This window comes from Nycticebus coucang, chromosome 10, assembly GCF_027406575.1.
Source record: "Nycticebus coucang isolate mNycCou1 chromosome 10, mNycCou1.pri, whole genome shotgun sequence".
Taxonomy (NCBI): domain Eukaryota; kingdom Metazoa; phylum Chordata; class Mammalia; order Primates; family Lorisidae; genus Nycticebus; species Nycticebus coucang.
Window position 1 is genome coordinate 119469310 of NC_069789.1, and position 23884 is coordinate 119493193.

The following is a 23884-nucleotide window of genomic DNA, read 5'->3' on the forward strand; positions in this document are numbered from 1 at the left end:
TAGACCCCCAGTCATTTCAGACACTCAAATTGCTTACCCCAACCCTAAAACCAAGATCTTACAAGCAAGTCCCACTCTGAGACCCCAGACCTTAGATTAATGCCCCCTTTTACTCAATGTGAGAACTCCAGGCCCTAAAACTTGATTCTCAAAGACCCAAACTGTGACTCCAGGACCTAAATCTCATACCTTATTCTCTACGTTGGAGTTTTAGGCCCTAAATCTATATTGAGGGTTCAATCTTCCCAAATCAGACCCAGACTTCCAAAATAATACTCCAGAATTTAAAAAACTAAGTCTTCCAGATCCCCAAATTAGGATCTTGAGATTCCCAGAGTTAAGTTTTCAGTCACAAAACCCCAAACTTCAGATTCTAGAACGAGTCACCTACAGAAGCAAATCCCCAAACCCCAGATCCTAACTAAGAGCCCAGATCTCCAATATCAACCCATCCAGAGCATTCTGTAGCTCAAACTGTAGCCTGGATCCCTAGACCTAGGCCCAGCCCCAAACCTAAACTCCAACCCGTGCTCCACCCCTACAGGCCCTGCCCGGAACACGACCCTGAGCCCAGGGCACAATCGCTGCCCTCCTGTCCCCCTTATCTCCAGAGGAAGGCCGGGCCGCAAAGTGCCACTCCTGTGGGAACTCTAGGCCCTCCTCAGCCCAGCTAGTGCCTCCTTCTCCTCAGCCTCCAACACCTGCCTCAGAACGTGCAAAATGTTGCGAGGCGGCCCCCCTTCTGGTTTCGCGACAGTCCCACACTTGGGAGCCTATTCGGATACCGCCTAGCGCAGGTCCCTGGAAGCCGACTGCGCGCGTGAGCTCCAGGCCGTCTTGGCCGCCAGGTTCCCAACCCGGGCTTGGAGTGTGCGAATCCTCTGAGCGCGAGGTCTGAGGAAAGCAAGAATGCGCTCCCGAAGCTAAGCCACGCCCCCACCAGTTCCAGTCAAAGGGTGCTGTGCGTGAAACTGGAAAGCGTTGAAAGGGCAGCGTGCAAGTGGCCGTGCGCACGCGCGCCTGGGAAGAACCCAGTCCTCTTGCACAGAGCGAGCTGAGCCTCGCGCCTCCTGACAAGGCTTTTGCTGGCGCGCGCTAAAGTCACAACCAATCAGCACTCAGTCAGCTACCCGCCTTTTTGGTGGGCCACGCCCTCTTTGCCACGCCCCATGAGACTCCTAGGTCAGGAGCCCTCAGATCCAGAGAAGGAGGCGGGGTCTGTCCAACTGCCAACTCCCAGGAAGAAAGGGAGAGCTAGTCTGTCTCCTTACTGGCCCCTGGGTGCTCTATTCCCACCTTTTCTCTTCAATGCATATTTAATGAAGGCCTACAGTGTGCTGAGCACCATGCTGAATGCTGGGAACTTAGCCACTGTCTTCTCAAGGCAGTGTAGTGAGGCCGGGGCCACATTAACAAGGAGAACTTATAATAAATTGGGGAAAGATTCAAAGAGAAGAGCCATTTGAATTGGACCTTAGTTACAGTTCTTCTTAGGAAGATGTAAATTCTTTAAGATATAAACAAACTACGTTTTGGAAAGCTCATTCTCAAACGCTCATAAGAAGGATGAACTGGAAAATATATCCTAAGGGGAGGTGATCTAAGGACTTAGTTGAGAGTAGAAGACCTGAAGTCCAACACATGTTGAATCAAATCACTTCTTGGTGCTGTTTTCATGGGCAAGAATGCGCCCAAGAATCTCTCATCAAAGAGATTAAGAGAGGCTTAATCTCTTTCCATTTTATAAATTTGGGGTGATAATTCTTTTTTTTTGGAGACAGACCCTCAAGCTGTCACCCTGGGTAGAGTGCAGTGGCGTCACAGTTCACAGCATACTCCAACTCCTGGCTCAAGCGATTCTCCTGCCTCTGCCTCCCAAGTAGCTGGGACTACAAGCGCCTGCCACAATGCCCAGCTATTTTTTTTGGTTGCAGCCGTCATTGTTGTTTGGCAGGCCCGGGCTGGATTCGAACCCACCAGCTCATGTGTATGTGACTGGCGCCTTAGCAGCTTGAGCCACAGGTGACGAGCCATGGGGTGATAATTCTTACGAAGGTTGCCTGCAGGGTGTGTGGCATATATGTGACTCCCGCGCAATAAATATTTACCCAACACATATTTACAGCGTTCGAGATCTTGGAACAAGGTACACAAAGACTCCCTTCTTCGTGGAGCTTAAATTCTAACCATGATGTGACTAGCTCCTAATGCATGGGCTGTCTTCTCTCCCAAGCTTAATATTCTCATTTGTAAATTATTATTTTTTTATTGAGACAGTGTCTCACTTTGTCGCCCTTTGTAGAGTGCCGTGGCGTCATAGTTCACAGCAACCTCAAATTCTTGGGCTGAAGCGATTCTCTTGCCTCAGCCTCCCTAGTAGCTGGGACTACAGGCGCCCGCCACAACGCCGGCGATCTCATTTGTAAATTATGAGGTAAGAAGAGGGGAAAGAGGAAAAAAGGATGGGAAAGTGGGAAAGTATGAGGCACTGAAAATTATTGTGTTAATCGGCATAAATAAATCAATAAACTTGCTCTTCCCCAACTCTCCACCCTCACCAACGCCCTTTTGTAATTTTCTTAATTGCCTTTGCAGGGACCCCGGCCAAAATGGAGGAGGCTGGACTCCATCTCCCAGAGCGCCTCGCGGGGCGGGAGATCTCTGCGCCTGCGCTGCCAAGTGTCCCCATTCTTTTTGGGAGTTAAGAGTCGTTCTTTTCCGCAGTCCGCCTCCTTTGCTTCCTACCTCACCCTCAGTCTTTGACCGCACTGTGTTCTGGGAGGGGTAGTCCATAGCCTGTTGGACTTCAATTCCCAGCGGGCCTAGGGGCGAGAACCCGGAAGGGGCGGCTGGAGAGGAGCGAGTGGGGGAAACCCGCGCAGCTGAGGGAGGTGCAGCGCGCCGCGACGGTGAGAGCCCCAGGCGGGGGCGGGGGGCACTTGCGAGTGGGGACTGGGGTTCGGGACCGGGTGGAGAGAGGGAAGAGACAGGGGCTAAAGAGGGCCTTGGGCGAGGGGAGATAAGCTGGGGGTGGCGACTGGGAGGATTGGGAGCCGGAGGTAGTAGTAGAATGGGGGCTGGGGGAGGGCTATTGTAGGTGGGGAGGGAGCCGACCTTTGGGATTGATGGTAAGGGGGGGGGATGATCAGACCTGGGGAGGGGGACCCCGAGTTGGAGACAAGGCTGGATTTCCAGGCAGAGTCTCTGAAGGAGTCAATTTCGAGGGATTTAGTCTGGGGGATATGGAAAGATAACGAGGGTCAGGACTAGATGAGTGAGGGGGTCTGGAGGTTTCAAGGGAGAGGCCAACAGTGGGTGAAACGGTTTGGGGCCTCTGGGTCGCATTGAGGCTAGGAAGGCAAGTTGAAGAGGTGAGAGAGAATTCAGTGGTGGGATAGAGTATAGGTTAAGTTTCAAGACTGAGGAGAGTAAAATTAAGGGCCTGGATATAGAGATAGTTTGCATAGTTCAGCTGGAGACTCAGATAAACTGTACAGTAACAAAACTGTAGTAATATGGCCAGAAAGGGCCATAGATTCAACCTTTTGCATCTTCACTTCCCCACTGGAATTTTGAAGAGTGTAGTGGTTTATCTGTATGAGCAGAGTACAATATTCAGATCCCTTATTCTTCTAGTCCTTTGTGACCTGGGCAAGTCTCTCTCTGAACCTCAGTTACCTTATCTGTAGTGTGAGAACAAGAAGTATGCTGCTGAGGTCTAAAGGGAGGCTCATTAAAATTGTTACTGTTGGCGGGGCATGGTGGCTCATGTATGAGGTCAGAAGTTTGAGCCCAGCCTGAGTAAGAGCATGAACTGTCTCTACTAAAAACAAAAAAATTGTCATTCCTGGTGCCACAGGTCCGTAATCTCAGATACTGGGGAGCCTGAGGCAGGAGGATCCCTTGAACCCAGGAGTTTGAGGTTGCAGTGAACTATGATGACACCACTGCACTCTAGCCTGGGTGACAGAGGGAGACTGTCTCAAAAAAAAAAAAAAAAAAAAAAATTGTTAGTGGAAAGCCAGGCTGCAAAGTGTCACTATCAGAGCTGTTGGTGGGAAGTGACTGGGTTACATGTGCTAATGGATTCTCTTCTTTTCAGTACAGCTCCAGGTGTGATTTCTCAAAACCTGGCACTGATTTGGGCACACCCTAGCTCAGAAGCGTGTAGGGGCTCTGCTAATGCTTACTGTATTACAAAATGCCTAGCCCTGATAGTTGTTTGTACATATTAACTCATTTAATACTGGTGTAAGGTGTAAAATGCTGTTATTGTGTCCATTTTATAGAAGGGAAGCAGAGCTATAGAAAGGTTGAACAATTTTCCAAAGGCCATCAAAGCACTCAAGATTCCAATCCTGGCAGCCTGGCTCAGAATGTGTGCTTTCACCACTGTAATCTAGTCTCTTCTTGTACTAAAGTACAATGTATTGGGTAGGGATAGAGACCAAAGTAGTCTTCAGTTAGAATTTTAGTTCTGCCATTTACTTGCTGTATGATGTCGGTCAAGTCTTTTGGCCTTTCCTCACCTTTAAAATGGGATTAATAACCCTAAGAAGGAGAGAAGGTACAGGGAGATAATTTGTGTGAAGTGCTTGGAACAAGTGCTTAATACATAGATTGTCTTTTTGGAACATGAATGGGAAACCTAGAGAAGGCAATAGAGAGCGACCAGTGAGAGAAGCATCAGGCAGATGTCAGGCTGTCTCCTGTTCTTCCTCTCTCAGGTTGCCCACATATCTTGACCCTTCTTGTTCCCTACCCTCTACTCCTGGGTTTCTAAGTCCAACTATGACTCCCTGAGAGGGTGCTTAGAAACTCAATCTGTCCCCATCCCCATTCCTGTCCCCAGCCAGATATAAATCATTTGCCAAAAGCCAGACTGGCCTAACTCCAGGTGTTTCAGTGAATAGGAAATATTTCTAACCGGATTTTTTGTTTTTATTCCGCTAAACTTAGGGTCTGTGGGCCTCATTGGGCGGTTTGGCAACTTTGTAATTTACCTTGAAGTGGTTTGGTTCATTTGCTGTGAACCTTCTGGAGTTTATTATAAGTATAGTGACTGATAGTAAAGCTTATTATGGTTAAAAGCACTAGCATTACATAGGACCAGGTTCAAATCCTGGCCTCTGTTGCTATGTGTCTTTGGCCAAGCTGCATTCCCATTCTGGGCCTGTTTTCTCATGTGTAAAATAAGACCACATTCAAACTGTGAGGTCCTCCTAAAGAGTTGATGAGGTGGTGGTGCCTGTGGCTCAGTGAGTAGGGCGCCAGCCCCATATGCCGAGGGTGGCGGGTTCAAACCCAGCCCCGGCTGAACTGCAACCAAAAAATAGCCGGGCGTTGTGGCGGGCGCCTGTAATCCCAGCTGCTCGGGAGGCTGAGGCAGGAGAATCGCGGAAGCCCAAGAGCTAGAGGTTGCTGTGAGTCCTGTGACATGGCACTCTACCGAGGGCGGTACAGTGAGACTCTGTCTCTACAAAAAATAAAAAGAGTTGATGAGGTAACTAATGAGGTAGCACATAAAATGCCTGGGGTATATTAAGCTCTCAGTAAGTGTGAGGTCCTTCTATGATTTTTATTCTTTTTTTTTTTTTTTTAGAGATAGAGTCTCACTTTGTTGCCACCCTTGGTAGAGTGTAATGGCATCGTAGCTTACAGCAAACTCAAACTCTTGGTATCCAGTGATTCTCTTGCCTCAGCCTCCAGAGTAGTTGGGACTACAAGTGCCTGCAACAATGCCAGGCTATTTTTAGAAACAGGGTCTCCCCTCTTGCTCAGGCTGGTCTGGAATCTGTAAGCTCAGGCAATCCACCTGTCTCATCCTCCCAGAGTGCTAGGATTACAGGCGTGAGTCACCGTGCCTGGCCCCCAAATACATTTTTCTTAAAAGAATAAAAATCAGGCTGGGTGTGGTGGCTCACGCCTGTAATCCTAGCACTCTGGGAGGCTGAGACAGGTGGATTATCTGAGCTTACGAGTTTGAGACCAGCCTGAGCAAAAGTGAGACCCCCATCTCTATTAAAAATAGAAAAACTGAGGCAAGAAGATTGCTTGAGCCCAAGAGTTGGAGGTTGCTGTGAGCTATGATGGCACAGCATTCTACCCAGGGCGACAGCTTGAGACTCTGTCTCAGAAGAAAAAGAAAAGAATAAAATTACAGAAGGCTGGGCGAGGTGGACTCACACCTGTAATCCTAGCACTGTGGGAGGCTGAGGCGCGTGGTTTGCCTGAGCTCATGGGTTCGAGACCCCTCTCTCTAAAAATAGCCTGGTGTTGTGGCAGGCATCTGTAGTCCCAGCTACTCAGGATGCTGAGGCAAGAGAATACTTGAGCCCAAGAGTCTGAGGTTGCTGTGAGCTGTGACACCAAGGCACCTTACTGGGGCAGGGACAAAGTGAGACTGTGTCTCAAAGAAAAATGTATTTGAGCGCAAACTCTGGAGCCACAGAGCCTGGGTTTACATCCCAGGCTGTGTGACCTGGAGCAAGTAACTTAACCCCTTTGGACCTCAGTTTCCTCTTCTGGAAAATGGGAGTTCATTCATTAAGTAGTTCCCAAGTGTTAAATAGAGCACCTTGAATACTCCACCCTACCTGTGGAGGAGGCAGGCAACAGTGCTTACTGTTGTCATGATGATAATGCTGGGGTATTTCTGCAGCTCTGATGGCATTTGTGCTCATTTTTCAGGTTTGAGTTTCTCTATCCCAGATTCATTTTCAGCCCCTTATGTCAGCTTTGCCTGCTTGTCTTTGCTTTCATGATTTTTAACATTCTGTCTGAAGCTCTCATTGAATTGTCTGAAAACCTTTTGGTTTGGGGGAAAGTTGCCAAACTCTCACTTGTCCCTATTGCTACATGTCACCTCTGGGTGTCCCAGGGTAATTTTTTTTTCCCTTACCTTGTTTGTCTTTCTTAGAAAATTTGTCTGCTTTCCAAGTTATTTTGCCTTTTCTTAAAATTTTAAATTTGTTTTCAGCCGGTGGTGAAGCTTACTCATACAAAATGGTATTTTTAACATTTTTGATGATATATTTCTGGCTACTGTCTTATTCCTAAAAGCACAGGTTTTCTAAAAGGTCTGGCTTGTGGCACTGCTTGGTGATATTGTCCCTAGCCCCTCAATTATGAATCATTAGTCTCCCCGTTCATATACCTTTTATCCCCCTTACCTGTTATATTTGTTTCTTTGTACTGCTTGCCACCTTGAAACTTACTGTGTGCTTATTGTCCTTTTCTCTAATTAGTATGTCAACCTGGTAAGGATGAGGATTTCTGTCTTCTGTTCCCTGTGTATCCTTGCTGCCCAGAATTGTTTGTGCCTGGCACAAAGTAGGTTCTCTGTAAATATCTGAATGAGACCTAATACCCAACAGTAACAAAAGCAGTGGCCATATTTAGGTGTTTGTGAGCGACTCTTTGGGATGAGTTTAATTTCTGAATGTGAAATAAAGAGGAGGGAAGTCTTTGTCTCCATTAGTGTTGTCAAACTCTTCTTTAACCTCATTTTTTCTTAATAATTCCAGCACCTTAATAATTGGAGCCTCTCCTTAGTGCCAGACTACTTCTACAAGAAACTCTACTAGGTTGATCTCTGAATCATTAACCCCCTCGTGGATGGATCTGTCATTATCTCCATTTTACAGTGGAGGCATGGAGGGTTAAGACTGAGGTCACACTCCCAGAAGTACGGAAGCCAGGATCCAACAGGCCTTGCCTGGGTCCTGACTGCTTCCAGGAACTCTAGATCCCAGACTTCAGATTTTTCTTACCTTCAAGAAACTAGTCCCAGTTATAACCTAAGAATAGGGAGAAGGGGGAAAGGGAGGGGAGGGAGGGGGAAGGAGGGGGATTAATGGGATTACACCTGCGGTGCATCTTACAAGGGTATATGTGAATCCTAGTAAATGTGGAATGTAAAGGTCTTGGCAAAATAACTAAGAAAATGCTACAAAAGCTATGTTAACTAATGTGATGAAAATGTGTCAAACGATCTATGAACCAAGTGTATGGTGCCCCACAATCATACTAATGTACACAGCTATGGTTAATAAAAATAAAAATAAAATAAAAAAAAAAAAAAAAAAGAAACTAGTAGGCAGTAGGCAGAAAGGGAAACTTAAGAAGGAGAGAGGCGAGCGGACCCTGAGGCTAAAAGGCCAGGGGTGAGGTATAGATGCGTCAAGATTATGGACAGTCTGGGCACGGTAGTTCACACCTGTAATCCTAGCACTCTGGGAGGCCAAGACCAGTGGATGGCCTAAGCTCAGGAGTTCAGATACCAGCCGGAGCAAGAGTGAAACCCCATCTCTACTAAAAATAGAAAAATTAGTTAGGTGTGGTGTCATATGCCTGTAGTCCCAGCTGCTTGGGAGGCTGAGGCAAGAGGATTGCTTAAGCCCAAGAGTTTGAGGTTGGGGGTACCCATGCCATATGGTTAGGGCACCAACCACATGCTTTGGGGCCCATGGGTTTGAACCCCACCCACAGATGGGTGGCGACAGGGATGAAGGAAAAGGACAGAAACACAGACTTGGTGTCCTGCCACCAGTTCCTGTGTGACTGGGCAAGTGCATTCTGTGGTCACCTACTTGATACCCAGCCTGTGCCGGATGTGACCCTGGGAGTCGCAACCCTGGGATGGAGGGAGGGTGTTACACACCTGCTCTTTATCTTTTATCATTATTTTTCCTTCTTTGGTTTATTCTGTTATATTCTTTTCCCCTCTATTTCTTTTTCTTTTTTGAGACAGTCTCACTATACTAGTTAGCATTTATTAAGCACTTACTATGTACCAAACACTCAGTTATCCTCACCAGAAGTCGTATTTTCTTCTCTTTTTTTTTTTTTTTTTTTGTAGAGACAGAGTCTCACTTTATGGCCCTCGGTAGAGTGCCGTGGCATCACACAGCTCACAGCAACCTCCAACTCCTGGGCTTAAGCGATTCTCTTGCCTCAGCCTCCCGAGTAGCTGGGACTACAGGCACCCACCGCAACGCCCGGCTATTTTTTGGTTGCAGTTTTGGCCGGGGCCGGGTTTGAACCCGCCACCCTCAGTATATGGGGCCGGCGCCCCACCGACTGAGCCACAGGCGCCGCCCTCTTTTTTTTTTTTTTTTGAGACAGAGTCACACTATGTCGTCCTTGGTAGAGTGCTGTGATATCACAGCTCACAGCAACCTCAAACCTTTGGGCTCACGCGATCCTTTTGCCTCAGCCTCCCAAACAGCTGGGACTATAGGCACCCATCACAACACCTGGCTATTATTTTTTTGTTGTAGTTGTTGTTGTTGTTTAGCTGGCCCAGGCCGGGTTCAAACTCGCAAGCCTTGGTGCATGTGGCTGGCGCCGTAACCACTGTTCTAAGGGCTCCAAGCCTCCCCTCCATTTCTTAAGTCAGATGCCAAGCTTGTTAAGTTTTCATGTTTCTCCTTTTGTATGATTAGGGAGACAGGCTCTCCTGAGACCAGCTCATGGGTCCTCCTAGGACTTCCTTTACCTTCATCTGGAGATGACTTTTACTTCTCTTCTGGGATAGATCTTATTTCCTTGATCTCATATCTTCATTTTTCTTGGTTGACATTGTCATTTTGGTGAAGCAAGTCCTCCAGCTGAGTCCTGAGAGAGAGTTCATGGGATTTACATGTATTTTTGAGAACTTGCATCTCTCAGGGAAGGGTTTTAAGCAGGGGAATGATAGGCTCTGACTCGTGTTTGGAAAGATCCCTCTGGCTAGCATGGAAAGGGTGGAGCAGAAAGACCAGCCCAGTGAGCCAAGTGCAAAGGCTGGAACAGCTGCACCTTTGATGAGAGGTCCCGGCTTTCCAGAAACTCACATACTGAAAGGGAGCTCACATACCCAAGTCATTGTCATTTAGCAATGACAGGAGTCAGGTGCTGCAAGAGGAAGCCCCAGGAGGAAGAGATCCCTTATACGTTGAGAAGGTACCAGTGTAGTCCCCTAGGGGAGGTGGCGTTCTGCCTTAGTCCTGGGAGCAGGATTTCTGTAGGGGGTTTTTCTACGAAAGGTCCTCAGTCCCAAATGTGCAGAAACTGGACAGAGTGGCTGTGTTAGGAGTTTGTTTATTCATTCAAATGTGTATTGCACACCTATGATATGCCAGGGCATTGTTCCTCAAACTTTCATGTACACACAAAACCGCTAGCCCAGTGTTTCTCAACCTATTTTTTTTTTTAGAGACAGAGTTTCACTTTGTTTTGCCCTTGGTAGAGTGCTGTGGCGTCACAGCTCACAGCAACCTCCAGCTCTTGGACTTAGGCCTGTAGCCTTGCCTCAGCCTCCCGAGTAGCTGGGACTACAGACGCCCGCCACAACACCCGGCTATTTTTTTCTTTCTCGTTGTTGCAGTTTGGTCAGGGTCAGGTTTGAACCCGCCACCCTCAGTATATGAGGCTGGCGCCCTACTCACTGAGCCACAGGCGCCGCCCTTCTCAACCTTTTTATCTCACGGCACACTTGAACCTATAGTTAAATTTCCATGGCACACTTAAATTATGTTGATCAAAAAAAGAATATGAGGGTGGCACCTGTGGCTCAGTGAGTAGGGCGCGGGCCCCATATACCAAAGGTGGCGGGTTCAAACCCAGCCCCGGCCAAACCACAACAAAAAAATAGCTGGGTGTTGGAGTGAGCACCTGTAGTCCCAGCTACTTGGGAGGCTCAGGCAAGAGAATCACCTAAGCCCGGGAGTTGGAGGTTTCTCATAGCAACCTCCAAATTGAAAATCACTGCACTAGAGAACTTATTGGTGTGCATATTCTGATTTAGCAGGTCTAGGGGGGAAAAAACTGAGATTCTGCATTTTTAAGCTCCCAGGGGATGCCATGTGGCTGCTACTCTGAGGACCACACTTCAAGCAGTGCTTGGCACTGCTCCAAAAGCTAGGGGTACAGCAGCAAAAAGAAACAGTCAAAAATGCCAGTCTTGGGGGAGCTTTCATTTTAGGAAGGGGAGACAGACTGTAAACTTTAGAAATAAAGTTAGATGACGGGCGGTGCCTGTGGCTCAAAGGGGTAGGGCGCTGGTCCCATATGCCAGAGGTGATGGGTTCAAACCCAGCCCTGGCCAAAAAAAAAAAAAAAAGAAAAGAAATAAAGTTAGATGTTAATACATGCTAAGGAGAAAAATCAGGGAAAGGTAATGAGACTCTGTATGTCTTTTTTTTGTTTGTTTGTTTGTTTGAGACAGAATCTTACTCTGTTGACCTGGGTAGGGTGTCTTGGTATCATGGCTCACAGCAACCTTAACCTCTTGGGCTCAAGTGATTCTCTTACCTCATCCTCCCAAGTAGCTGGGACTACAGGTGCCCACCATAGTATCCAGCTAGTTTTTCTGTTTTTAGTAGAGACAAGGTCTTGCTCTTGCTCAGGCTGATCTTGAACTACTGTGCTCAAGTGATCCACTTGCCTCAGCCTCCCAGAATGCTATGATTACAGGCCTGAGCCACAGGGCCCGGCCCAAGAATCTGTATGTCTTCTAGACAAAAGCTTTCACAGAGGTGATTTTTGAACAAACCTTACGAGTTAAGGTGCTGAGCCCTGTGAGTATCAGGGGAAGAACATTTTAGGTAGGGGGAACTGTGAGTGCAAAGACCTTGAAAATTGAATAATATAATCCATGCCAAGCACTCAGAATGCTCAATAAATGAAGCTTCCCTCATCATCTTAATAGGGTGATGTTTGTATTACAGTTTAGACCTTGATCTCTGAAGTTAGCCAAACTTTGGTCATACAAAGTTCTGCCACAAAGCTGTAAATGAGGGCAATAATGTGGTCATTCTGTGCCTAGTTTCCTAATCTTTGACATGAGATTAAAAATAGAATTAAATGAGCTAGTCTTTGTAAAGTGCTCAAAGTCTGGCTCACAGTGAACGCTCAAGTATTAACTGATGTGATCATTTTCTCTCTCATCTACTCATACTGGTTATGATTGTTTATTTGGATGTCTACTTCCTTTTCTTGGTGAGCTTATTGTCACCTGTGTGTCCCCAACACCTAATCCAAGGCAAGCATGCAGGGGGTTCTAAGTGAATGTCAGAGATAAGTTTTTGCAAATGCTCCATGTATGCTAGGGATGCAAAAATGTTGACTCTCTGCCAGGTTTTGTGGCTCACGCCTATGATCCCATCACTTTGGTAGCTGAGGCAGGAAGATTGCTTGAAGCCAGGAGTTAGGGATCAGCCCAGGTAACATAGTAAGACCCCCTTCTCTACAAAAATTTCTTTTAAAAAAATTAGCCAGGTATTGTGGCCTGTGCCTGTTGTCCCAGCACTCATGAGGCTGAGGCCGGAGGATCACTTGAGTCCAGGAGCTTGAGGTTGCAGTGAGCTTTGATAGTGCCACTGTATTCCAGCCTAGACAAAACACTTTGTTAAGAAACCTTGACTCTGGGCGGCACCTGTGGCTCAAAGGAGTAGGCGCCAGCCCCATATGCCGGAGGTGGTAGGTTCAAACTCAGCCCCGGCCAAAAACTGCAAAAAAAAAAGAAACCTTGACTCTGGGTGGCACCTGTGGCTCAGTGAGTAGGGCACCAGCCCTATATACTGAGGGTGGTGGGTTCTAACCCAACCCCAGCCAAACAGCAACAAAAAATAGCTAGGCGATGTAGTGGGCGCCTGTAGTCCCAGCTACTCAGGAGGCTGAGGCAAGAGAATCGCCTAAGCCCAGGAGTTGGAGGTTGCTGTGACATCACGGCACTCTACCAAGGGCAACATAATAAGACTCTGTCTTTAAAAAAGAAAACTTCACTCTTGGCTCAGTGCCTGTAACTTAGTGGGTAGGGTGCTGGCCATATGCACTGAGGCTGGCAGGAAGGAACCCTTCCTGGGCCTGCTAAACAACGACAACTGCAATGATAAAAAAACATAGCCAGGCGTTGTGGTGGGCCCCTGTAGTCCCAGCTACTTGGGAGGCTGAAGCAAGAGAATCGCTTAAGCCCAAAAGTTGGAGGTCACTGTGAGCTGTGACATCACTGCACTCTACCAAGGGCAACATAATAAGACTGTCTCAAAAGAAAAAGAAACCTTGACTCTTATTGTTGGGGACATTTGGTCAAGAGTATATAGAGTATATAGTTCAGGTCATTACTGATTATATTTATTTATTTGTTTGTTTGTTTATTTACTTATTTAAGAGATGGGATCTACCTATCTGGCCCAGGCCGGATTCAAACTGCTGGGTTCAAGAAATCCTCAGCCTCCTCAGTACCTGGAATCCACCACTATGGCAGGCTACTGATTTTATTTTCGCAAGTGATCTCTCTTGACAGATACATATTAAGGTTTATCACTACAATTGCAGACAGTCTGAGCCAGACTGGTCATTTTATTGTATTTTTTGTTGTTGTTGCTTTTTGCTTGTTTGTTTTTTTGAGACAGAGCCTCAAGCTGCAGTGGCATCACAGCTCACAGCAACCTCCAACTCCTGGGCTTAAGCAATTTTCTTGCCTCAGTCTACCAAGTAGCTGGGACTGCAGACCTGGGCTGGATACAAACCCGCCAGCTCTGGTGTATGTGGCTGGCGCCTTCGCCACTTGAGCTACAAGGTGCCGAGCCTGTTTTTTGTTTTTGAGACAGAGTCTCATTATATCACCCTCGGTAGAGTGCTGTGGCATCACAGTTCACAGCAACCTCCAGCTCTTGGGCTTATGCAATTCTCTTGCCTCAACCTCCCAAGTAGCTGGAACTACAGGCGCCTGCCACACGCTTGGTTGTTTTTTGTTGTGGTTGTTGTCATTGGCAGGCCTGGGCCAGATTCCAACCCACCAACCCCGGTGTATGTGGTTGGTGCCCTAACTACTAAGCTAGGTGCACAGAGCCTTTTTTTTTTTTTTTTTGAGACCGTTTTCACTTCTTCACCCTTGGTAAGGTACAGTGGCATCGTAGCTCACAGCAACCTCAAACTTTGGGCTCAAACAATTCTTTTGCCTCAGCCTCCATAGTAGCTGGGACTACAGGTGCCCGCCACAAGGCCCAGCTGTTTTTAGAGACGTGGTCTTGCTGTTGCTCAGGCTGATCTCAAACTCCTGAATTCAGGCAATCCACTGCCTAAGCCTCCCAGAGTGATAGAATTACAGGCGTGAGCCACCACACCCAGCCATATTGTAGGTTTTTTGTTCTATTTATGAGATGGAATCTCACTCTTCACCCAGGCTAGAATGCATTGGTGCAATCATAGCTCACTGCAGCCTTGAGCTCCTGGGCTGAAATGATCTTCCTGCCTCATGCTCTCTTTTGTGGTGGTGGTTGTTGTTTTTGAGACAGAGTCTCATTAAGTTGCCCTCAGTAGAGTGCCATGGTGTCTCAGCTCCTAGCAATCTCCATCTCTTAGGCTCAAGCAATTCTCATGCCTTAGCCTCCCAAGTAGCTGAGACTATAGGCACCTGCCACAACGCCTGGCTGTTTTGTTGTTGTAGTAGTCATTGTTGTCTAGGAAGCCCAGGCTGAGTTGGAACCCACCAGCCTCAGTGTATATGGACAGCGTCCTAACCACTGAACTATGGGCGCGGAGCCTTTTTTTTTTTTTTGATGGTAATGTCACTCCTCTTCTTGTCACTTGGTTTATATCTGGCTGGTCAATCTTTTCCATCTTTTTTTTTTTTTTTTTGAGACAGAGTCTCAGTTTGTCACCCTTGGTAGAGTGCTTGGCATCATAACTCACAGCAACCTCAAACTCCTGGGCTTAAGTGATTCTCTTGCTTCAGCCTCCCTAGTAGCTGGGACTACAAGCACCTGCCACAACACCTGGCTATTTTTAGAGACAGTGTCTTGCTCTGGCTCAGACTGGTCTGCAACCTGTGAGCTCAGGCAATCCACCCACCTCAGCTTCCCAACAGCTGGGATTACAGGCGTGAGCTACTGTATCTGGCCTAGTCTTTTCCATCTTTTTATTGTCCCTCTTTCTGGATTATGGTGTTTTACTATGAATGGATCTTTGTGGAGTAGTCACTGCAGGCTGATTAATGTGTAGGACCTTATGCTGGACTCAGTGTATGGGGAGTTAGAAAATCCTGCCTCAGACCTTCCTCCCCTCCTGCTGTCCTTGTGGGCTTACAATCCAGTGGGGGAGATAGACCCATTCCCACACAGTGATGTGACCCAGAGTGGACAGGACTGGGATAAGAGAACCCATTGGTTCCCCTGTGGGCAATTGAGTGGTTTCCAGGAAAAGAGTTTATGGAAGTCCTCTTTATTGAAACTACATTTGAGCAAAGATCTGGATGAAATAAGGACTTGAGCGGACATCTGGGAAAATACAGTGCAGTTGACAGGAACAGCAAATGCAGCGACCAGGGAAGGGAAGAGCTTGGTGACTTTGAGGAATAGATAACAAGGAGGCCAGTTTGGGCACCTTGGGTGGAGCCTGATTGAGCTGGCTATAGTTGGTGAAGGGTAAGGAGTTCAGCTTCCTGGAGGAGGGGATGGCTGCTGAGACCACAGAGGTTATAGAGTGAAATAGTAAGGTTCAGTACTCTGGAATCAGATTCTCTGGCTTCATATCGGTGCTTCAACTCACACCGGTACTATGTAACCTTGGGCTGGTTAAGCAACCTGCCTTCAGTATCTTCATCCATACAGTGGAGAGGATAATAACTCCTACAGAGGGTCAGACAGGGCCTGAATATTGTAACTACTCTGTATGCCAGATTGGACGCCCACCAGCGGGTAGAAGAATGGGGAAGGATGAGGCTGGGCAGGTGGGGTACCTGGGCTTTTTCTGGAGGGCACTGTGGAGCCATGGTAGGTCCTGAGTGGGATTGGGCCAGGGTTAGGTTTATAGATTCATGCTTTCACAAGACCCTTTTGGCTGCCCCCTGGTAGTCATGTGGGGGGATAGTTGGAAGCAGGCAAGCCTGAGGCAGGACATCAGGACAAGGGTCTGCACTGGAGCCAGCCATTGAAAGGCCCTAGTCCAGCTATGTTCATAGAAATATGCAAGCCATGTGTGTAATTTAAATTAACAGGTAATCAATACTTAAAGGTCATTATTAAGTTATTTCCAATTGTTTTCCTATACTAAGTATGAATCTGGTTTGGGGTGCCCATTTGGAAAGACTGAACTCCTCTGAGTCTTGAATGAAATGCCAAGCCCAGAGGCTTGGATTCAGTGCTACAGAATTGTTGAGGGTTCTGCCTGTTTGTCAGGGTGAGGTGACCCGGGTTCCCAGTTTCCCCTGCGGAAAACCGCGACCCACACCGTGCTTCTCACCAAAGCTGAGCACTCTGATCTCTGTGCTTTTCCTTCCGCCCTGGAGTTCTCACTCTTGGGGCTGCCTGGCCCTTTAAATCTCAACTATCAATCTGGGCTCCTGTTTAGAGGGAACGTCGTGCAATCAGCCTCTTAAGTGCTGTGGCCTTTGCCCTGGCCTGTTCCTCCGTTTAGCTGGACGTTGGTAATTGTTCCACGCTTCCTTATATCCTGTTGTTCCTACCTCACCGCCCCCTTCCCATCAACTCTCGCCTACTCCTCCCGATTTCGAAGTTGGGCCCCTTCGCCAGGGCCTTCCTTATATGGGCATGGCCTCGAACGGCGGCCGTTTATTGGCTGGAGGTGTCACGCGCGCGTCTGTCAACAAAGGGGCGGAGGGAAGCCTGTTGCTTTTCAGCTGGAGTGATGGCGGGAGGGAAGGAGTGAGGGGGCGGGCCCTCGCCCTTTTCCTGCGCATGCGTGGGTGTTGCCACCCTCTCCTGCAGTGGGGGGGGGCCTGTGCGTGAGGGCGTTTGGGGGCCGTGTATAGGTTTGAGGGGCTAGAAATACTCTTTTGAAGGCGGTTACAAGATATGGGGGCTCCCTTTGCATTTAAGCAATAACTTGAGGCTTGGGAAAGTTTTTGTGTGAAGGAGATAACTTTGGGGTTCCCTTGATCTTAAGGGATGCCTTGGGGTTTGGGTTCATTTTTTATGTAGAAGGCTGGGTTGTGTTTTAGGGGTCTCCTTTGTGACTTGGGGTGTTTAGTGAGTATAGGATTTGGGGAGCTCTGGGGACACTTAGAGTCCAGGAGTACCAGTTCTCGAGCCAGAACCCTTGCCTGTGTGTGCCTCATCTGGAAATAGTAACTAATAATACCATCTGCTCTCTGGGGACTGGCGAGGATTCACAGGACTTGTTATAACAGTATCTAGTACTCTGGCAGTGAGCATGCAGTAAAATAAGCACGTGTCTGCTGTTGTAGCATTTGTGAGATTTCTTTGGGCATTTTTGGGGGCTTTATGATAAATTTATATGGTTTGGAATTAGTCTTATGTATTTAGGGACCTTTTGTGTTTTACTGAGTTCCTTTACTGTTGGAGACCTTCTTTGGAATTAGGAGATAATGGGAGGGGAAGGTTGGGTGAGTCTAGGATTCCAGGAGACTGGTAGTTTGTGCCATCTGTGAAGTTGGAGAATTGCTGCATGTGTTGGGATTTGTGAGCAGTTCATTGAGATTGGGCCCTTTGTGCTGGAGAAGGTATTTTTAGGTTTGGGGATATAAAGTAGGATTTGAAAGGTCTGGATTTTGGGAGGGGGGAAGCATCGAGGTTCTAGAGGTAAGGTTTAAACTGATAAGGAGATTTTAGCAAATAGCCAAATAGTAGATGGTAGCCTCTGTACAGAATGGCCTTTTCTGTGTTAGCTTCTACTGCTGAGCATTTACATATACAGGTTAAATATATCTTATCCAAAATGATTAGGGCCTAAAGTGTTTGGGATTTCAGATTTTTGAGTATTTGCATTATATTTACCAGTTGAGCCTCCCAATTCCAAAAATCTGAACTGCTTCAATGAGTACATCCTGTGAGCATCATGTTGGCACTCAAAAAGTTTTGGATTTGGGATTTTCAGATTTGGGGTGCTCAACTTGTATCTGAATGGGTGGTTGATAAATTTAGCCATGTATAGGTTTTGGAAGCTGTATGGTGATATTTTTTACAATGAACTGGGATTTCAGTAGGGATTGTAAATACTTGAGAAGTAAGGGGGATTAGGGATCATGAGGAGGATGAATATTCTAAATTTTGGAATTCTCTTTGTTACAGGCATCTGTAAGTGCCTGGAGGTTGCCTGGATTTTGAATGGTGTCTGTGAATGGCTTGAATTTAGAGGGACAATCTTTACTGCAGGAATCAGCAAACTTCTTCCATAAAGAGCCAGTTAGTGAATATTTAGGCTTTGCAGGCCATATGGTCTTTGGTGCAGCTATTTGACTCTGTTTTTGTAGCCTGAAAACAGCTATAAATGAGTGTTTACCAATACAACTTTATACAAAGACAGTGAACTGGATTTGGCTTATAGGCCATAGTTTTCTGACTTCTTTGGTTTATAGGCCCGTAGAAGATTCAAGCTGTCTGGAGGAAAATGGGCCAAAAAACCATTGAGACATATGCTACTGATTAGTAGGTAGAAAGTGCAATGGGAAGTGACACTCATGACCAAAATTGCCTCCAGATTAGGTAATTCATATAAAGCCACTGCAATATAAAATAGCCATTGTTAAGAGAATCCTGGGTCACAAGTGGTGGCTCATACCTGTAATCCTTTGAGAGGCCAAGGCAAGAGGATTGCATGAGGCCTGGAATTCAAGACCAGCGTGAGCCTGAATGAGACATCTCTACAAAAAAAAAAAAAAAAAAAAATGAGTGGGGTGTGGGGGTACACACCTGTACTTAGTTACTAAGGTGGCGGGGGTGGAAAGATCACTTGAATCCAGAAGTTCGAGGTTGCAGTGAGCTGTAATGATGCCACTACACTCTAGCCTCGGTGACAGACCTTGTCTCAAGAAAAAAACAAAAAAAAAAGCCCAGAATTAAAGAGCTCAGAAATCCAATGTGAGAGCCTATTTTTGCTCTGTATCCATTGTGTCTTAGCTATGTAACTAAGCTTCCCAACTCTGAGCCTCAGTTGACCTGTTTGCACCTTGAGGAGGGAGCTAGACTAGAACAGGCTTTCTTTTCCCAGGGATCTGTGTCTGTTGTTTAGAGAATTGACTGCACAGTCTTTGCACAGGTGTGCATTTTTCTGGGTGAAGATAAACAGCTTTAAGAGGTTCTCAGTTGGGTGTGGTGACTCAAACCTGTAACCTTAGCACCCTTGGAGGCCAAAATGGGACGATAGCTTGAATGCAGGAGTTCAAGACCAGTCTGAGCAAGAATGAGACCCTGTCTCTACCAAAAAAAAAGAAACAGAAATAAGCCAGGATTGGTGCATGTCTATAGTCCTGGCTATTTGGGAAACTGAGACAGGAGGATCTCTTGAGCCTAGGAGTTTGAGGTTGCAGTGAGCTATGATGATGCCATTGCACTCTAGTCAGGGCAACAGAGGAAGACTCTATCTCCAAAAAAAAAAAGGTTCTCTAAGGAGCCTCACAACCCAAAAAAGTGAAGAGCTGATTTCTTTCTTTTCTTTTTTTTGGTAGAGACAGAGTGCCGTGGCATCACACAGCTCACAGCAACCTCCAACTCTTGGGCTTAGGCGATTCCCTTACCTCAGCTGGGACTACAGGTGCCCGCCACAACGCCCGGCTATTTTTTTGTTGCAGTTTTTGAACCCGCCACCCTCGGTATATGGGGCTGGTGCCCTGCCCACTGAGCCACAGGCGCTGCCCAAGAGCTGATTGCTTAAGGACCTGTCTGGCTCTGACTTCAGATTTTCTCCCCTAACCCAACCTATAATGTTCTTCCCGCTGTGGGCAGGGCTGGGAATTCCTATCTTTTCAGGAAGGAGCTGCAGGGTGAGCAGACAGAAAAGGAGAAGCTTGTCTGCCAACTGATACTTTCACTTAAGTTTAGAGATTATGGCAACAGGATTTTAATGGATTGTGGGCAAATGCAGTTGGGCAGTGGCATAGGAGAGGGGTGTGAGCAAGCTGCCAGCTAAGGTCACACTGTGTTAAAAGAGCTGCTGTCATCCCCTCTGCAGTGCTTTTGCTTACATGAGCAGTGTAGTGGGATTGAGTTCTTGATGGTCTAATTTGGTTTGCCCCCAGGAGAGATTGAGGTTGGGGTGGTACTGGGAAGAAAGGCTGGTCCCAATCTCCTCTTCCCTGTCATCAGGTGGCATGTGGAGCCTCCACCATCTAAGTCCTGAGATGCTGTGAAGTCTGGCCTGCCATCAATCCCCCAGAATGGACCGCAGCAGCCTCCTGCCCTTCCAGTTATGGTGTCCCCGGCCCTTTGGCACCTACTCACAGAACCAGCCACGCACACCTTCTGCAACCCTCAAGCCATCAGCCTGCCCTGAGCCTGGCAGTGGGGCTGAGCCAGACCATGGGCCTGTGCACTCAGAGAACACACCACCTGCCTTGGCCACTGAGGTCCCCACCTCCCAGCCTGCTCCACTCCTCTCGGCAGCAGCTGCTGGTGATGAGGGTCGAGTCCTGCTGGACACATGGTATGTTATCAAGCCGGGGAATACAAAGGAGAAAGTGGCCTTCTTTGTGGCTCATCAGTGTAGTGGGGGCAGCCGGGCCAGCTCCATGAAAGTCAAGGGACACTGGGGTAGTGATAGCTCCAAGGCCAAGCGGAGGAGGCGCTGTCTTGAGCCCACCAAGGCCCCTCCAGACCCAGGGGGCCGAGAGGGCCCTCTGGCTCCTGAAGAGGGCCCCACCTCAGTTGGTGAAGACTTACTCTCTGTGGCCGAGATGGTGGCCTTGGTAGAACAGCGGGCTGCCCTGGCCCTGCAGAGCTATCCACATCCCACCACCCCAGCACCTGTGGTCTTTGTGTCTGCTGAGCAGGGTGGACCAGCCAAGGGGCTAGGGTCTGAAAGGCGGTCTGGTGGGGGGGACTGCAGCCGTGTAGCTGAGGCAGTGGCCCACTTCGAGGCCCAGCGGGACAACACCCCTACCAAGGGCCTCCGCAAGGAGGAACGGCCTGGGCCAGGCCCCGGTGAGGTACGCATTGCCTTCCGCATCTCCAATGGCCGGGAGTCCCGGGCACCGGAGGGCAGCTTGCCCAATGGGGCCGGAGGCCGGCCTGGTTGTGCATATCCTGGTAGCCCAGGCCCTGGGGCCCGATCTAAGGACAAGATTACCTGTGACTTGTATCAGCTCATCAGCCCCTCTCGGGATGCCCTCCCCAGCAATGTGGAGTTCCTGCTGGCTAGGGCGGATGAAGCCAGCGAGGGTGAGAGCCCAGCCCCATCCAGGCCTGAGGACACTCCCCCAGCACCCCCTCCACCCCCTGCCCGGGACTGTGGTGCATCAGGCTTCCATGTAGATGTGGTGGTGACAGGTGTGGTAGACGAGTGTATCTTCTTTGGTAAAGACGGCACCAAGAATGTGAAGGAGGAGACGGTATGTCTGACGGTCAGCCCAGAGGAGCCCCCCCCACCTGGCCAGCTCTTCTTCCTCCAGTCCCGTGGGCCAGACGGGCCCCCTGAGCCACCCCCAGCTGATTCACCAGCCACTGCACCAGGTCCAGATGATGCTGAGGGGACAGCCGACACCTCCCTGTGCAGATTGTACCGGCATGTGTCACATGATTTCCTGGAGATCCGCTTCAAGATCCAGCGGCTGCTGGAGCCGAGACAGTACATGCTGCTGCTGCCCGAGCACGTGCTGGTGAAGATCTTCAGCTTCCTGCCCACGCGAGCCCTGGCAGCTCTCAAGTGCACCTGCCACCACTTCAAGGGCATCATTGAGGCGTTCGGCGTGCGGGCCACAGACTCACGCTGGAGCCGAGACCCGCTTTACCGTGATGACCCTTGCAAGCAGTGCCGCAAGAGATATGAGAAGGGCGATGTGTCGCTCTGCCGCTGGCACCCCAAGCCCTACCACCATGACCTGCCTTATGGACGTTCATACTGGATGTGCTGCCGCAGAGCGGACCGCGAGACACCTGGCTGCCGCCTGGGCCTGCACGATAACAACTGGGTGCTGCCCTGCAATGGGCCGGGTGGGGGTCGGGCAGGCCGGGAGGAGGGGAGGTGAACCCAGGGGAGGGGGTGGAGAGCCCACCATGCCTGTCCCTACCCCCTCCCCTGGGAGCCAAGGGCCAGGACTGAGCTACCAGCCCATACCCCAGTCTAGGCAGCATTGATGCCCAGTCAGAACTGAGCCAGGGTTCAGGGGGATGCCCCAAGAAAGCACTCTGAGTGACCCCTTTTGGCTTCCTACTCTTCAGACCCAGGGCCGTGGACCCTCAAGTAGGGTATTTTTTATCAGCATCTCATTTTCTTTAGCCCCAACTCCCTCCCTGCCTCTCTCTACACCCCAGGGACCCACCAGCAGGGAGCAGACGGCAGCTAATTTTGGTACCACTTAAGGATTCCCCCATTCTGCCCTCTTTACCACTCTTCCCCTTGTCCTTGGTTTCTGGAGCTGTTTTTTCCCAAGAAGCTACAGCACCCAAGGTTGGTACCTCTCCTAACCTACCACACCAGGCTCACCTTCTTTTAGGAATTGAGAGCTATAAATCAAAGGCTAAATGTGGCACTTTTTCATGATGGCCTACCATTTACTGTTTTCCCCATTAAAGAAGTAAAAAATCATTAACCTCAAGCTACCAGTCTGTTCTCTTCCTCTAGAGGAAGAGATAAGAAAATGTTGAAGAATCCCTCTCCTCCCATTATTTAAGCTATTGTCATCACCCCCACTCCCACCCCCGCCCCCAGTAAAGCTGTGAAGCCCTTTGCCTCGCTCTTGACAGCGTGGGGGGCCAGTGGGCAGGGACTGTGGGTTTGAATTTCTGGATTGTTTTTTTTTCCACTCCGGGTACTTGTTAAGCATTGGGGTCTCCTCACCCCTGGCCACATGTCAACTGGGACCTTGATTTTCAGGCAGTTTGGTCTGGGGTATTTTCGTTTGTTCTTTTTGGAATTCTTTTTTTTCATCATTGTGGATCTGGAAGCTTCTAGCGTGTGGCATCTGACCAATTTTGAATTGGTCCTTTCTATAAAATCAATATTTATAAGGCTGGGCCCAGACTGGTTTGTGTGTTAAGGGAAGGGGGTTGGGGAGAGAAGCGAGTTGTGGGCCTATGCATAGTGGGATGGAAGAAGTGGAAAGAGAAAGAATGCATAGCCAAGTCCCTTAGCCAGAGATTATTTTTGACTCTTCTCATCTGTGTCGGTTTGGATTTGAAAAATCTCAAAATAGTAGTAGTTTAAACAAGATCATTTTTATTTCTTTAAAAATCCAGTATTGGGCAAGTATGATGGCCCTCAAGTCATCAGGTGCCCAGGTTCCCTCTGACTTACTTTCTGTCATTCATTGGCTATGGCCTTTATCCTCAAGATCCAAGGTGACTGCTAGATCTCCTGAGATCACCATTTTGCTGGAAGGGAAGACTCCTTTCTCCCAGAATTACTGCCCTCTGCTTATATATACATCTTGCTGGGCAGAACTCAGCCACTCAGAATGGCTGCAAGGGAGTCTAGGAAATGCAGTCTTTTAGCTGGTGCATTATGTCCAACAAAAAGCTCTTACTGTCCAGTCAAGGTGGCTCACACCTTTAATCCTAGCACTCTGGGAGGTCGAGGCTGGTGGATTGACTGAGCTCACAGGTTCAAGACCAACATGAGTCACACCAAGACCTCATCTCCAAAAATAGGCATTGTGGTAGGCACCGGTAGTCCCAGCTACTTGGGAGGCTGAGGCAAGAGAATCACTTGAGCCCAAGAATTTGAGGTTGCTGTGAGCTATGAGGTTACAGCACTCTATTGAGGGCAAAAAAGTGAGACTTTGTCTCAAAAAAATAAATAGGTGGCGCCTGTGGCTCAGTGAGTAGGGTGCCGGCCCCATATGCCGAGGGTGGCGGGTTAGAACCCAGCCCCGGCCAAACTGCAACAAAAAAATAACCAGGCATTGTGGCGGGCTCCTGTAGTCCCAGCTGCTCAGGAGGCTGAGGCAAGAGAATTGCGTAAGCCCAAGAGTTAGAGGTTGCTGTGA

At 48.4% G+C, this 23884-nt stretch overlaps 1 protein-coding gene across 1 annotated transcript; it reads left to right on the forward strand.

Annotated features, from left to right (window-relative positions):
* Positions 1-2829: 2829 nt before the first annotated feature.
* FBXO46 (F-box protein 46) lies at positions 2830-23884 on the forward strand. The gene is made up of 2 exons (XM_053607699.1): positions 2830-2909; positions 20049-23884. Exon 2 carries the CDS (start codon positions 20120-20122, stop codon positions 21923-21925), a length of 1806 nt encoding a protein of 601 aa, XP_053463674.1. The 5' UTR covers positions 2830-2909; positions 20049-20119; the 3' UTR covers positions 21926-23884.

Coding starts and splice junctions, on each gene's coding strand:
- FBXO46 (XM_053607699.1), top strand. CDS start 20,120: ATGGACCGCAGCAGCCTCCTGCCCTTCCAGTTATGGTGTCCCCGGCCC.